At 36.9% G+C, this 17,198-nt stretch overlaps 1 protein-coding gene across 1 annotated transcript in view; it reads right to left on the bottom strand.

Moving 5' to 3' along the window:
- SPATA1 (spermatogenesis associated 1) overlaps window positions 1-17,198 on the bottom strand; it is a 66,818-nt gene that overhangs the window by 29,607 nt on the left and 20,013 nt on the right. Inside the window, 4 exon segments of the mRNA XM_027973170.3 lie at window positions 1,282-1,342; window positions 2,192-2,306; window positions 12,129-12,360; window positions 12,453-12,506. Of these exon segments, the coding sequence (XP_027828971.2) occupies window positions 1,282-1,342; window positions 2,192-2,306; window positions 12,129-12,360; window positions 12,453-12,506 (462 nt within the window).

Here is a 17,198-nt window from a genome sequence, read left to right as displayed (position 1 = left end):
GGGGGAAAGTACAAATAAGCCACATAGTAACTATAGCAAAGTAAAATGACAAATTTGAGGTCAAATATATCAATCCCATCATAACATAAAAGGAGATAATTCATCTACTAAATGAAAATGACTTTCAGACTGTTTACAAAATGAAACCCAACTTTATGATGTCTATAAAGAGGTACCTAAAACAATGCAATCCAGAAAAGTTGGGGAAAAAAGTAGAGGAGGAAGATGAGGTATACCAAATAAATGTAAATAAGAAGAAATGAGAAGTTAGTATCTTGATTTGCAATAAGAGAAATATACTTCAAATACTTGAAAAGGTAGTTTTTCAAAAAAGTTATTAAAATGGAGCCCATAAAATATATAAACAGGATCAAACCAACTGTATGGGTAACCTGGGAAATTAAAATTCAGGCCACAGTGAAATAGTATTCAGTACCCACCAGGTGGAAAAAATTTTATTTTCAAGTGTAAAGATAGCATGTTTTAAGAGTCAGACACAACTGAGCGACTTCACTTTTACTTTTCACTTTCATGCATTGGAGAAGGAAATGGCAACCCACTCCAGTGTTCTTGCCTGGAGAATCCCAGGGACAGAGGAGCCTGGTAGGAGGCCATCTATGGGGTCGCACAGAGTTGGACACGACTGAAGCGACTTAGCAGCAGCAGCAGCAGCAGCAGCAACAACAAAACAATTATTTGCTGCAGATGGCATGCCTTTATTCCAAAACGCAAAGGCTCTGAGCTGTGATTCTTCTACCAGGACTTGTCTCAGACTCCATTCAGCATTCCAACCTATTACATATCAAGTATCATTGGACTAGATGAATGTTAACACACAACTGGCAGCACTGCTTGCTGTGTCTCTTGGATCACTTTGTGAGCTGTTTCTGCCCAAAGTTGGTAGTCTTTTAGATTACTTAATTGAAAAAAAAAAAAAAAAAAAAAAGGAAAGATTGGAGCCACACATCTGAATGCAATAAATCTCCAAATTCGAAAGAGGTCAAATGACTCTACATCGAGTGACTCATTTTCAATGGTAGCTGGGGCAAGGTTCAAATACCTGGTTTTTTACTTTAAAGGGCATATCTCAACATATATCCCAGACCATAAAACTCCCAGAAATTTCACTGAATTGGTAGGCTCCTGAATTTTCTCGAAGTTTATCTCCCCTGTCTCTAATGTATTAGGTAGAAAACTTAGGCATTTTAATCTGCAGTTTCATTTCAATTTCAGTATAAATATGGTACAATATCACATTTAAGAAAAATTTAGAAATCATACCTGATTATCCTCTCTTCTAATGATATTAGCTCTATCATCTTCATTTTTCCAAAGAAACTGACTTAAAAGGGAATGATAAAATTGAAAGTCATATTAAAAATGATTCCATGAATATTAGCTTTTCATGTTTTTAATTGGTTAACATTCTATAAACACAAATATAACATTAAAAATTTTTAAAGTCATCTCAAAACTATTACGTTATCTTTCAAACTCATTAATGATTAACATAAACTATGTTTAGCATGAATTATAAGATAATATTTCATTATGTTGTTGTTCAGTTGCTAAGTTGTGTCTGATTTCCTTGTGATCCCATGGACTGCAGTGCACCAGGTTTCCCTGTCTTCTATCTTTCAGTGTTTGCTCAAACTCGTCCATTATAGCTAAAATCAAATTACAGTCCAATGTTGATAGCAAGGTAACTAACTGGAAATTTAATAAACATACTTTGTTTATAGTAATTTTGAGAATAATTTTTTATAAAATTCCTTACTTTAATTTCAAAAGGCTGTATGCAAAGTTGTGGTTTAACTACTATAATTTTGACTGAAATTATACCAATGTGAAACACAAGCATAATGATTAGTTTACCATAACCAGGAATGTAAAAGAGCCAGAAAAATTAATTCTAGGAAACAAAAATGAGGACAGAAACTTTTCTGCCATTTAGGTTGCTCCTGATGACAAAATAATTACAATAGAATAAATTTAAGCAATACATTATCCCCCATTATATTGGAGGGAAATACTAGCATACAACAGTAAACATCAGAATCAAGGGGGTTTTAGTTAAAAATGTCATGAACTTCACTTGGTCCTTGTTTTAATTAGAAGAATCTAAGACAGTACCCTGGCTATCTCACTCTTATAGATTATGACATGCAGAATCAACATTCATACTAATTACCTTTTACTGTCGCTAAAATAATCATTATCTGAATCTTCCTGTGATCCTGGCAATTCAGGATTTCCAGTTTGATTATTTCCGAACTGATTCTCATTTGGAGTAGATTTTCCCCCAGCTGATGCTGATATCCACCCATAGCAAAGAAAGTTTACAATATTAAGAAAATACTAAAATAATAAATTTTTATATGTACATACTATATATTCTTATCCATGTTTCAATATCTCCATGAACTTTATTATTTCCAAATTGAATTTCATGAAACCTTTAGTTTATACAAAAGGAGAATTCTTTGGTAAATTCAGTTTGGGGAAAATTGGATTAAAGCAATCCTAACAGGAACACAAATCCCATAAAGACACACACCTATTGTAGGATTTCTTTTTTTTATGTACAATATATACAAGGTGAGGTAAGTTGAGTTTTATTCAAATCTAGTTATCTCTAAAAAGCTTTTGCCAAAAGTATGTTTTAAAATAGTATTCTGAGGATCCTCCTCTGGGAAGCATGGGGTATAAATACAGAGCATATGTCATTTGTTATTTTACATACACAAACATATAAGTGTTCCCGTCCGGGCATTATCACAGCATGTGCGACCTCAGGTAAGTTATTTCTCACTTCAGTTTCCTTAGCTCTAAAATGGTAATAGTGCATAGAAAACACTTTCTGCACAGTATGCAATCGTTAGAAGTCTTAAGACTTCAAGTTCTGATTTCCATTCCATAGCATTTCCCAGTTCAGGTCTTTATCACCTCAGTCTATTTTCCATATTGTCTCCCACATTGTTTTTCTGGAACTGAAATCCAATTACACCATTCCTGTTAAAAACTTCAAATGGCTTCCCATTACCTGCAAAACTTTTTAGCTTTGCAAACAAGGATTTTGCAGCTAAATCCCTATGTACCTCCAGTTGTACTACGTGGTGTTTCTTCCTCCCTTTCCTACCACCAAACTATAATAATAATAGCGTGTGTGTGTGTGTGTACTCAGTTGCTTAGTTGTATTCAACTCTTTGCCACCCCATGGACTATATATAGCCTGCCAGGCTCCTCTGTCCATGGAATTTTCCAGGCAATAATAATAGTACTATTACTAATGAAAGTGAAAGTGAACTCGCTCAGTCGTGTCTGACTCTTTGTGACCCCGTGGACTGTAGCCTACCAGGCTCCTCCATCCATGGGATTTTCCAGGCAAGAGTGCTGGAGTGGATTGCCATTTCCTTCTCCAGGGGATCTTCCTGACCCAGGAATCAAACCTGGGTCTCCTGCATTGCAGGCAGATGCTTTACCGATCAACTACCACATTAAACAAAGTCTGAAAGCTCCATTCATATCATAATCTATGTGAAGAAAGCCTTCTGGAATTGGGCTGCATGGCCCAACATTTGTAACCCGGATCTGAAGTCAAGAGTATGAATAGTTCTCTATGCCTTTTTAAGGGGGCTTAATCAGTGACTCTTTCAAGGGTTTTTAAGTAGGAAGATAAATAATCCAACTTGTAACAAGAAGAATGATGCTGATGGCAGTCTAGAAGATAGACTAGAAAGGAGATATAAGCAGAAGGCCACTCAAGATGGTTTTTAAGTTTCCTTTAAACTAAGAATCTATCATTTTACAATAATGAAATTTTCAAAGCTTTAAGTCTGAGCAACTGGAAGAATGATGGAATGAAAGAAATAAGAAAGTGTACTGGCTTGGGGGCAACAACAATCAAAGATTAAACATGATAAAGTTGAGGCATGTCAAAAAATATAGAGATGTGTAGTGCTGTAAAAGAATAAAAGATAACTAATAGAAACGACTATCCATTTTAATATGAAAAAATAAGAAATACATCTTTTCTTCTTCATTAAAGAACCAATGGAATATACTGTGCATATTTTTACCAGTTATATTTTGATAATATCACAATGTTAGAGCTCAGATATTTTGTATTCTCAAGCACCACTAAAGAGCAATCTGACAATTTTAAGACACTACAACTATCATCAATAAATGATAGTGCACATATGATAAAAATTAAGGAACTTCATCTCACATCACACATAAAAATAAATTCCTGGTATATTAATGAACTAAATGTGAAAAGCTAACCATAAAATATTTGTAATATAATACAGAACCATATCTCCATGCTCTCAGGGTAGAAAAGGGATTTTTTAAAGGAGACATCTTAATACAGAGCAGCACTAACCATGAAAGAAAATGCTGACAAACTTGACTAAAGAACTGCAGATCCACTTTTGCTGAGGATATAGAAAGACAAAACTGCTCCCAGCCCAACAAGGAGAAAAACACAATCTATAAAATAATAACTGGACTCATCAGAGTTAAGTTTATAAGAAATTAGATTCTAATTTCCTCCAAGGAGAAAATAAGATGTTTCATTTTTGGCAGAGCATTGGAGGAAGTAATTGTGATTGTTTGAAGAAGTAAAAAGGAGGCTTCCTTGATGGCCCAGTGGTAAAGAATCCATCTGCCAATGCAGGAGACATGAGTTTAATCCCTGATCCAGGAGGATCCCTCATACCATGGTGCAACTAAGCCTATGCATCACAGCTATTGAACCTGTCTGTGCTCTACAGCCTGTGCTCCACAACAAGAGAAGCCACCGCAATGAGAAACCCACACACCACTAGAGAGTAGTCCCTGCTTGCCATAACTGGAGAAAAGTCCACAGAACAATGAAGACCTAGCATGGCCAAAAATAAATAAATATTAAGAAAAAAATAAAGGAAGAAGTAAAAAACAAAAGAGATAAAATTTTAAGGAATTCTAAAGGCTAATATGGGCTACTAAGATAGGAATTTCTAGGATCCCCAGACACAAAAGGTAGTCAATATTCATAGCAAGGTCCTTTCCATGTACCTGTATCACACACTCATAAGAAAGACTGGGGGTAGGGCAGGAGACCCAAAAGAGTCATCTGTGACACACAGGTATGAATGTGTGTGAATAAGAAACCCTATCTTTCTTAACACTCTTTTCTCACAGAAAGCAAGAGCCTTAAGCCAATGGGAAAGGAGCACAAAACTCTCCCATCACAGGGATTGGACAAAAATCCACTGGCTCTGGAGGAAGAATACTTGCAAAAGCCATATACCCTAGAGGAAAAAATAGGTAACTCCTCTTCCACCAATTTCAGCCTTGTAAATTTTTATTACTGAGGAGGGTATAGGAAATCTTCCCACTCCTAGTCTTAGATAAAGCCTAAAGGAAGAATGGAAGCAAAAGCTGGCAGGGCCATCTTGAGCCCAGGATCACAAACATACAAAGCATTGGTTTACTACTACTACTAGGTTAGGGGAAAGAAATTCTCTGCTAAATTTAAAAAAGTCATTTCCCCCTTTTAAAAATTTCTTTAAAAGATAATGCACAGTAAGAGCAAAAACCATAAAAATGTATTATGGAGTTTGTAACATACATGGGGTAAGATGTCTAACAATAGCACAAAAGATTTGAGGGAGGGAATAGAAGTATATTACTGTAAGCTTCTTATACTATATATGAAGTTGTATATAATTGAAAGTATACTTCAAATTTAAGTGTATATAATGTATATGCTAGAGACACTACTTAAAGATACAGACAGCAAATATTTCAGGCTAGTAGACCATGGTCTTTGTCACAACTGTTCAACTCTATCATTGCAGTGCAAAAACAGTCATTGACAATATGTAAATGAAAGGGCATGGCTGTGTTCAAGTAAAAGTTTATTTATTAAAAAAATAAGCCATAGGGCATGGATTTAAATTTAAAAAAGAAAGGTGTTTTCTGACCATCAACCTACAGTAACCACTAAATGCTTTTTAAAATGAGGAATAACTAATGAGCCAATGGTGGAGATAAAATTGAATAAAAAAAAAAAACTACTCAATCAAAAAAAAAAAAAAAAGCCAAGGAAGAAACAGAAAACAGATGAGACAAATAGAAAATAAATAATAAAATGGTACATTTAAAACCAACCACATCAGTAATTACATTAAATGTAAATGGTCTAAACATGCCTAATATTAATAAAAGGTATAGATGGTCAAACTGGATTAAAAAGTAAGGTATAAATGTATGTTGTTTACAGGAAACCCATTTTGAATATAAAGTCAGATAAAAGTGAAATAGAAAAAGATATACCATCAAAAAATTAATCAAAAGAAAGCTAGAATGATTATATTAATATCTGACTAAGTGAATTTCAAATTGAAGACCATTACCAGACATAAAGAGAAACATTACATATAACATAGAAGTCAATTTTTTTCAAGAAAACATAACAATCTTAAATTGTGCACACATCTCATAACAGAGCTTCAAAATGCACAAAAGAAAACAAAGCTGAAAATGTCAACACTCATCTCTATAATTGTTAAAACAGCTGACAAAATTTAAGAATTCCTTTCCTTAAAAGAATATAAAGAGAATAAAAAGACAAGCCACAAACTAAAATCTAGAGTGAATTACATAGAAATATACCCACATGCATACACACACACACACACAAATGCTGGAAAAATATCTGTACATATTGTCACCCTGCTTATAATAACTTACATGCAGAGTACATCATGAGAAATGCTGGGCTGGATGAAGCACAAGCTGGAACCAAGACTGCCAGGGGAAATATCAATAACCTCAGATACGCAGATGATACCACCTTTATGGCTGAAAGCAAAGAGGAACTAAAGAGCCTCTTGATGAAAGTGAAAGAGGAGAGTGAAAAAGCTGGCTTAAAACTCAACATTCAGAAAACTAAGATCATGGCATCCGGTCCCATCACTTCATGGCAAATAGATGGGGAAACAGTGGAAACAGTGACACACTTTATTTTGGGGGGCTCCAAAATCACTGCAGATGGTGACTGCAGCCTTGAAATTAAAAGATGCTTGCTCCTTGGAAGAAAAGCTATGACCAATCTAGAGAGCATATTAAAAAGCACAGACATTACTTTGCCAACAAAGGTCCATCTAGTCAAAGCTATGGTTTTTCTAGTAGTCATATATGGATGTGAGAGTTGGACCATAAAGAAAACTGAGTGCCAAAGAATTGATGCTTTTGAACTGTGATGCTGAAGAAGACTCTTGAGAGTCCCTTACACTGCAAGGAGATCAAACCAGTCAATCCTAAAGGAAATCAGTCCTGAATATTCATTGGAAGGACTGATGCTGAAGCCGAAAAACTCCAATACTTTGGTTGCCTGATGCGAAGAACTGACTCATTAGAAAAGACGCTGATGCCGGGAAAGATTGAAGGCAGGAGAAGGGGATGACAGAGGATAAGATGGTTGGATGGCATCTCTGACTTAATGGACATGAGTTTGAGTAGGCTGTGGGTGATGGTGAAGGACAGAGAGGCCCGATATTCTGCAGTCCATGGAGTTGCAAAGAGCCAGATATGACTGAGCGACTGACTGAACAACAATGACAAAATGAGTCAATATTTAAGAGAACATAAAATAGGCAAAACACTTGAATGAAGACAAATCCAAACGGCCATGAAAAATATGAAGAAATGTTTAAGCAAAGAGAATGACTAGAAAAGAGAAATAAATAATTTGGAATTATAAATTCAGTGTAAGGATTTAATAGCAGATAAAGTGAAAGAGGAGAGTGAAAAAGTTGGCTTAAAGCTCAACATTCAGAAAACGAAGATCATGGCATCCGGTCCCATCACTTCATGGGAAATAGATGGGGAAACAGTGGAAACAGTGTCAGACTTTATCTTTTCGGGCTCCAAAATCACTGCAGATGGTGACTGCAGCCTTGAAATTAAAAGACGCTTACTCCTTGGAAGAAAAGTTATGACCAATCTAGATAGCATATTCAAAAGCAGAGACATTACTTTGCCAAATAAGGTCCGTCTAGTCAAGGCTATGGTTTTTCCAGTGGTCATGTATGGATATGAGAGTTGGACTGTGAAGAAGGCTGAGTGCTGAAGAATTGATGCTTTTGAACTGTGGTGTTGGAGAAGACTCTTGAGAGTCCTTTGGACTGCAAGGAGATCCAACCAGTCCATTGTGAAGGAGATCAGCCCTGGGATTTCTTTGGAAGGAATCTAAAGCTGAAACTCCAGTATTTTAGCCACCTCATGCGAAGAGTTGACTCATTGGAAAAGACTTTGATGCTGGGAGGGATTGAGGGCAGGAGAAGAAGGGGATGACAGAGGATGAGATGGCTGAATGGCATCATTGACTCGATGGACGTGAATCTGAGTGAACTCTGGGAGTTGGTGATGGACAGGGAGGTCTGGTGTGCTGCGATTCATGGGGTCGCAAAGAGTCGGACACGACTGAGCGACTGAACTGAACTGAAAAAGAGAATTGGTAAGGTAGATTTGGAAGAAAGAGGTGACTAAATTATCCAGAATGTAGTCTGACAGTAAGATTATGGTTCAACGGGAACTTTTTGATACAACTTTTAGAAACAACTTTTTGTTATTGGGTACAGTCACTTTGGAAAACACATGGAAATTATTTAGTAAAGTTGAACGTGTACATACAATGCTAATTCTAGGTATACTTTTTTGAGATCCTTTTGCACATATGCATTTAGGACTCATGTACAAGAATGTACAAAATAGCATATTTGTAATAGCCCCAAATTGGAAACCAATTGTCTGTCAGCAGAATAGGTAAATAAATCATGATATGATCATATAAGAAAATATTATACAACAGTAAAAAGAAATGAAATAGCATTATACATGACAACATTGTTGAATCTTTCAGTTATAATGCCAAGTAAAAGAAAAAAGTTTCAATATGATTATAAATAAAATTCAAAAAGAACAAAACTAAATTATTATTAAGGAATACATATTGAGGTTGTAATAAAACTATAAAAAAAGTAAGAAAATAATTATCTCAAAAAATCAAGTAGGACTTCCCTGGTGGTCACTGGTTTGGAATCCACCAGCCAATGCAGGGGACATGGGCTCGATCCCTGGTCTGGGAAGATTCACATTCCATGAGGCATCCAAGCCTGTGCGCCACAACTACTGAAGCCCACACACCCTAGAGCCAGTGCTCTGCAACAAGAGAAGCCACCACAATAAGAAGACCGTGCACTGTGACTAGAGAGTAACCCCTGCTGACTGCAACTAGAGAAAGCCCGCACACAGCAACAGACTCAGCACTGCAAAAAATATATAATTTAAAAAAAAATCAGAGTACTCTTTTTACTGGGGAAGGAGGAAGATTCACCAGAAAGAGGCACACAAGGTTGGAAAGCTCTTTTAAGAAGCATAGTGAAATATGCCAGTCAGAGAAAGACAAATACTATATGTTATCATTTATACATCCCTGGTGGCTCAGACGGTAAAGCGTCTGCCTGCAGTGCGGGAGACCTGGGTTCGATCTCTGGGTTGGGAAGATCCCCTGGAGAAGGAAATGGCAACCCACTCCAGTACTCTTGCCTGGAAAATTCCATGGACTGAGAGGCTCTTCAGAGCCTGGTAGGCTACAGTCCATGGGGTCGCAAAGAGTCGGACACGACTGAGCAACTTCACTTCACTCACTATACATAGAATCTAAAAAAGAAAACAGATGAATATAAGAATAACAAACAAACAAAACACATTCCCTGAGAAACAGCCATTAAACTTCTAAAAAGATAATAGGATAAATGCATGTATTTAGAATGCATAAATTTAGAATTTATTTAGAATAAAAGCATTGTATTTAGAAAAGTGTTGCTTATAGCACCATTCATAATAGTAAGAATATTAAATCAAGGTTATATAAACAAACATACCACAAGAGAATTCTATAATGATGTAGATCTATATTTATTGGCATGAAATGTCTATGACATTTTCTAAAAGAGGATTTAAAAGAGTTTGTATGTATTCTCATTTTTCAAAAGTTAAAAAATATTTATATGAACTAAAAAAAAATTGCAGGAATATACACCAAAATACTAACAGATACTAATAGCTATCGGCTTCCCTTGTGGCTCAGCTTGTAAATAAACTGCCTGCAGTGTGGGAGACCTGGGTTTGATCCCTGGGTGGGAAGATCCCCTGGAGAACGGAAAAGCTATCCACTCCAGTATTCTGGCTTGGAGAATTCCATGCACTATATATAGTCCATGGGTTGCAAAGAGTCAAACACAACTGAGCAATTTTCACTTTCATTTTACAACAGCTATCTCTGGATGGTGAAACTATTGTTAATCCTTATTTTCTTCTTAATAGTTGTTGACGTTTCTAGAACTTTTTAAAACGGGCATACACTAGGCTCTCAGTTAAATTATAGTTAATTTTTTTGATGTGAAGTACCAAGAAATTAACACTATTTAAAAATTACAATTACACAAAATTCATGATTAAATATTCTTAATAAAATACTTTTTTTTGGGGTTTTGTACAAGTAGCATAGTTCAGGGACTTGGCCAGTAGCCTAGGGTATAAAATATGATACTACTCATAACTTTATGTAGGGTAATTGCCTACTTCGTTAGTTACTCAATCTTGTACTTTTCAAGACTACTGGAATTCCACAATTAACTTTTTTCCCAGGTGTTTTTTCATTTAACCTCTAATTGATACCATGACTGAAAGCCATATATATAACTGCAGGGATATACCTAGATAAAAAAAATAAGGTAAAGCCTCTCACTGATCACATTAAATGTGTGTATGCTCAGTCTTTTCTGATTCTTTTGAGACCCCATGGACTGTAGCCTCAGGCTCCTCTGTCCTTGGGATTTTCCAGGCAAGAATACTAGAGCGGGTTGCCATTTCCTCCTCCAGGGGCCTTCCCAATCCAGGGATAGAACCCGTGTTGCTTGTGTCTCCTGAATTGGCAGGCGATTCTTTATCACTGTGCCACTTGGGAAGCCCATGTTAAATGTACCTAAGGTTAAGCACAAACACACACACACACAAACACACACACACACACACAAGAAGGGGCTAAGTTTGGAATATCACTAGGCATAGTATAAACTTAGAATGCAGAATGCAATAATTGTTATAACCGAAGATGAATAAAAATGCAACTAATTAAGAATAAGTGTATTTTGAAGCTGTAAAGACTGTTGTCATTAATTGAGGGGGGATTCATTTAATTCATAAATTTTTAGTATATTTGGTTTTCTATCACAGTTTATTTGCTGTATGCAACCAGGTAAAAAAAATCCAACTGACTTATTTCAATATATTCTTAGAGTGTAGTTAGTACCAGCTTGGGAGAAGGCAATGGCACCCCACTCCAGTACTCTTGCCTGGAAAATCCCATGGATGGAGGAGCCTGGTAGGCTGCAGTCCATGGGGTCGCTAGGAGTCAGACACAACTGAGCGACTTCACTTTCACTTTTCACTTTCATGCATTGGAGAAGGAAATGGCAATCCACTCAAGTGTTCTTGCCTTGAGAATCCCAGGGACAGGGAGGCCTGGTGGGCTGCTGTCTACGGGGTCGCACAGAGTCGGACACGACTGAAGTGACTTAGCAGCAGTACCAGCTTAATTTATCTAAGTTTAATTTTGATTTTTTAAAAACCTACCACTTTTTGAGAACTAAATTACCAGTAAGTTGGTATGTGTAATCATACAAAAATTTTTAGTCTGAAATACAAATGTCTCCCAATATTAAAGTTATTTTGCTTTGGCCTGATACTGTTTGCCTGGATAAGATACTTCTGAACTTAAAACAATAAGGTTTTATGTAACAATCACTTTCCTTCTCCTTTAGCCTTAACTTTATCTGAAACTATTATAAAAGGTGGTAGACTTTGTGTTGTATTTTGATTTTATTTTAGCATATTATTTAGATTAGTCTTTATTTTTCCTCCCAACTCGTACAACTATTTTTAAAAATTCCCAAATTGAATTGGAGCTTTCCTATTATATTGCCTGTATTTGTAAGGCTAGATTTGCCCAGAGTTTGCTCAGACTTGACTATTAAAATGTACTATAACTACTTCATTCCAGTTGAAATCACCTTCTTCCTGATTCTTGTCAAGAAGTTCTTTCAAAGCATTTTCTAAAAAACTAGGATCTGTTCCAGGTTCTTCCTTTGATGGAGTTATACTAAGTGGTCTGTGTATTATTCCGTCAGGCTCAGCAACACCATTGTTAGTCTGCTGTTCATCTAAAGAAACTGCTGCTGATGCTGAATAAATATTTCCTAAATGATCCATTATAGGAAGCAAATATAATTCTGGTTGAAGAGCCTAAAACATACAGGAAATTTAAAAATTAGTTTATAGTTTAAAAAGCAATAAGATAAAAAATTGGCATAAATTTAAAATGTCAAATTACACACATATGGAGGAACAAATGATTTGAGTTTCAGTTCTGATTCTTGCTTTGTCTTCACCTACAAACAAATGAAAAAATAATTAAAGCTTTTGTAGCATTTTCTTTAACCTCACTGTTTTGCAGAAGGCATATATCTGTGATATAAAAATCACATCAAACAGTTGGTACTAAAGCTGGTAACTAAGCTAGATTCTAGAAAAGGTTAGAATATATCCTACTTCTAGTCAGTGTGCTAAACATAATTGAAACTCTATGTCATTTAACAACAGTAATTATGGCTCTCACTTGCATGGACTTACTATGTGCCAGGGCCTATTCTAAATGCTTTACACTTACATATAAAGCTCAGTTAATCCTCACAGTTCCACGTGATAGGCATACATATTGTCTATATGAGGCACAGATGAGAATGAGGCAAAGAGAGGTTAAGTATTTTGCCTAAGATTGTAGAAATAGGAAGTTTCCAAATTGGGACGCAAAACCAGGTAATCTAGTTCCAGAATCCAACTTTGTAAACTTTACTTCCTAAATGTTAGACCCACAGAGTTAATTTGTTACTTGTTTATTCATTCAACAATTATGGAAGGCATACTATGTATCAGGTAGTGTTCTATAGGGGATAGTAAACAATGTGAAGTCCCTGCTCTCAGGTAGCTTATATTCTACTTGGAGAGCAGATGTTAAAATAAACATGATTTAAGGTGATATGTGATTTATGAAAATAAAATGGAGTGATGTAATAGAGAGTAATTCAGAGAAAGAATATCTAAAAATTAGGTGGTCAGGGAAGGCCTGTTTAAAAAAAAAAAGACAATAATTGAACTGAGAACTGAATTATGAAAAAAAGAAGCAATCTATTTGAAAATCGGGGGAAGTGATTTCCAGGCAGGTACAAAGATGATGAAATAGATGTGAGTTTGGCTTCATGTGAGGACCACAGGAAGATTTTTGTGGCTAAAATGTAGAACCAAGAAGAAAATAGTAGTAGATGAAATCTGAGAGCCAGCCTGTTCCTGAGACTCTTCTTATCTTTGCATAGCCACTGTAAGACTCCTGGTTACAATTCCTGTCTCTGGTTTCTTAAGACTCTCATCATGTTATCTTCTGCTCAAAAACTACAAAAGTTTCAGGAAAAAAAAAATCCAAATGCATTAATCTGGCATTCAAGACCTTCAACAACCTACATTTACAATTGTCTACTATTCCCTTTCACACAATCAATGCTCCAGTAAAAACTGAACCAGTCACTTTTCTGTAGTTGCCTGCTTAGCCACTTCCATGCTCATTCTCCTTTCTCTACTCAGAAAGCTTCTCCCACCCAACATTTTTGCAAGATCAAATATTTATCTGTCAAAATCCAAACTGATGATCACCTCTTTCCTAAAGTTTTCCATTTCACCTCTTCTTTTTCTGGAAGCAGTCTCTTTTTCTTTTAAATACAGAGAATCAGTTCAGTTCAGTTCAGTCGCTCAGTCGTGTCCCACTCTTTGTGACCCCATGGACTGCAGCATGCCAGACCTCCCTGTCCATCACCAACTCCCAGAGTTTACTGAAACTCATGTCCATTGAGTCGGTGAGGCCATCCAACCATCTCATCCTCTGTTGTCCCCTTATACTCCCACCTTCAATCTTTCCCAGCTTCAGGGTCTTTTCAGATGAGTCACTTTGCATCAGGTGACCAAAGTATTGGAGTGTCAGCTGCAGCATCAGTTCTTCCACTGAATATTCAGGACTGATCTGGGGCTTTCATGGTGGCTCAGATGTTACAGCATCTGCCTGCAATGCGGGAGAGGCCCATGTTCGAACCCTGGGTTAGGAAGATCCCCTGGATAAGGAAATGACAACCCACTCCAGTATTCTTGCCTGAAGAATTCCATGGACAGAGGACCCTGGTGGGCTACGGTCATGGGGTCACAAAGAGTGGGACACAACTGAGCAACTTCACTTTCTTTTTCTTTCTTTCTTTTTTCCTTTAGGATGGACTGGTTGGATCTCTTTGCAGTCCAAGGGACTCTCAAGAATCTTCTCCAACACCACAGTTCAAAAGCATCAGTTCTTTGGTACTCAGCTTTCTTTATGGTCCAACTCTTACATCCATATATGTCCACTGGAAAAACCATAGCTTTGACTAGATGGACCTTTGTTGGCAAAGTAACGTCTCTGCTTTTTAATATGCTGTCTAGGTAGGTCATAACTTTTCTTTCAAGGAGCAAGTGTCCTTTAATTTCATGGCTGCAGTCACCATCTGCAGTGATTTTGGAACCCCCCCAAATAGAGCCTGTCACTGTTTTCACTGTTTCACCATCCATTTGCCATGAAGTGATGGGACCAGATGCCATGATCTTAGTTTCCTGAGTACTGAGTTTTACGCCAACTTTTTTACTCTCCTCTTTCACTTTCATCAAGAGGCTCTTTAGTTCCTCTTTGCTTTCAGCCATAACGGTGGTGTCATTTGTATATCTGAGGTCATTGATATTTCTCCCAGCTTGTGATTTCAGCTTGTGCTTCATCTAGCCCAGCATTTCTCACGATGTACCCTGCTGCTGCTGCTGCTGCTAAGTCGCTTCAGTCATGTTCGACTCTGTGCGACCCCATAGACGGCAGCCTACCAGGCTCCTCTGTCCATGGGATTTTCCAGGCAAGAGTACTAGAGTGGTGTGCCATTGCCTTCTCCGGATGTAGTTTGCATATAAGTTAAATAAGCAGGGTGACAATATACAGCCTTGACATACTCCTTTGCCGATTTGGAACCAGTTAGTTGTTCCATGTTCAGTTCTAACTGTTACTTCTACCTGCATATGGATTTCTCAAGGGGCAAGTCAGGTGGTCTGGTATTCCCATCTCTTTAAGAATTTTCCACACTTTGTTGTGATCTACACAGTCAAAGGCTTTGGCATAGTCAATAAAACAGAAGTAGATATTTTTCTGGAACTCTCTTGCTTCTAGAGTTTTGCCAAGAGAATACACTGGTCATAACAAACACCCTCTTCCAACAACACAAGAGAAGACTCTACACATGGACATCACCAGATGATCAACACTGAAATCAGATTGATTATATTCTTTGCAACCAAAGATGGAGAAGCTCTCTATACAGTCAGCAAAAACAAGACCGGGAGCTGGTTGTGGCTCAGATCATGAACTCCTTATTGCCAAATTCAGATTGAAATTGAAGAAAGTAGGGAAAACCACTAGACCATTCAAGTATGACCTAAATCAAATTCCTTATAATTATACAGTGGAAGTGAGAAATAGATTCAAGGGATTAGATCTGAAGGAGAGCCTGAAGAACTACGGATGGAGGTTCATGACATTATGCAGGAGGCAGGGATCAAGACCATCCCCAAGAATAAGAAATGCAAAAAGGCAAAATGGTTGTCTGAGGAGGCCTTACAAATAGCTGAGAAAAGAAGAAAAGTTAAGGCAAAGGAGAAAAGAAAAGATATACACATCTGGATGCAGAGTTCCAAAGAATAGCAAGGAGAGATAAGAAAGTCTTCTTCAGTGATCAATGCAAATAGAGGAAAACAAAAGAATGGGAAAGACTAGAGATCTCTTCAAGAAAATTAGAGACACCAAGGGAAAATTTCATGCAAAGATGAGCACAATAAAGGACAGAAATGGTATGGACCCAACAGAAGCAGAGGATATTAGAAAGAGGTGGCAAGAATATACAGAAGAACTATACGAAAAAGATCTTCACGGCCCAGATAGTCACAATGGTGTGATCACTCACCTAGAGCCAGACATCCTGGAATGCAAAGTCAAGTGGGCCTTAGGAAGCATCACTATGCACAAAGCTAGTGGAGGTGATGGAATTCCAGTTGAGCTATTTCAAATCCTAAAAGATGATGCTGTGAAAGTGCTGCACTCAATATGCCAGCAAATTTGGAAAACTCAGCAGTGGCCACAGGACTGGGAAAGGTCAGATTCATTCCAGTCCCAAAGAAAGGCAATGCCACAGGTTGCTCAAACTACCTCACAATTGCATTCATCTGAGACACTAGCAAAATAATGCTCAAAATTCTCCAAGCCAGGCCTCAATAGTATGTGAACCATGAACTTCCAGATGCTCAAGCTGGATTTAGAAAAGGCAGAGGAACCAGAGATCAAATTGTCAACAAATTGTGATCATCGAAATATACAGAATATGCTGTTTTAATTATTTTTGTATTTTGTTTTCACCACTACACTGAATATTCTTATTATTCTTATTATTATTTTTTTACTTTACAATATTGTATTGGTTTTGCCATACATCAACATGAGTCCACCATGGGTGTACATGTGTTCCCACTCCTGAACGCCCCTCCCACCACCCTCCCCATACCATCCCTCTGAGTCATCCCAGTGCACCAGCCCCAAGCATCCTGTATCCTGAATATTCTTTAAGGGAAAAATCTATGTCCAATTCTTTTCTTTCTCTCATTTTGTATAGAGAAAAACATCAATAACTATTTGTTGAAAATAAAAAACAAACAGTTATTAGAAATAGTTTAGAATTTGATTTTAATTATTGTCAGATCGTTTCCAATTCAGAATTCTGTGGCTGATATTTATTTTACATATCATGAAAAAGAACAAAAATTTATGGGAGTAATTCTTTTTCTTCCGAGATTAAGGGAAACAATCTTATGATCAATAAATTAATGTTCTGTGTATGGAACAGAACTCTATGCCAAAATGTTTAAATCTAGTAGATAAGCCCAAGAATCCCAATAGCAAATTCCTCTACAGTACTACTTTGGGG

Source organism: Ovis aries, chromosome 1, assembly GCF_016772045.2.
Source record: "Ovis aries strain OAR_USU_Benz2616 breed Rambouillet chromosome 1, ARS-UI_Ramb_v3.0, whole genome shotgun sequence".
Taxonomy (NCBI): domain Eukaryota; kingdom Metazoa; phylum Chordata; class Mammalia; order Artiodactyla; family Bovidae; genus Ovis; species Ovis aries.
This window is presented reverse-complemented; position numbering and strand designations above follow the sequence as displayed.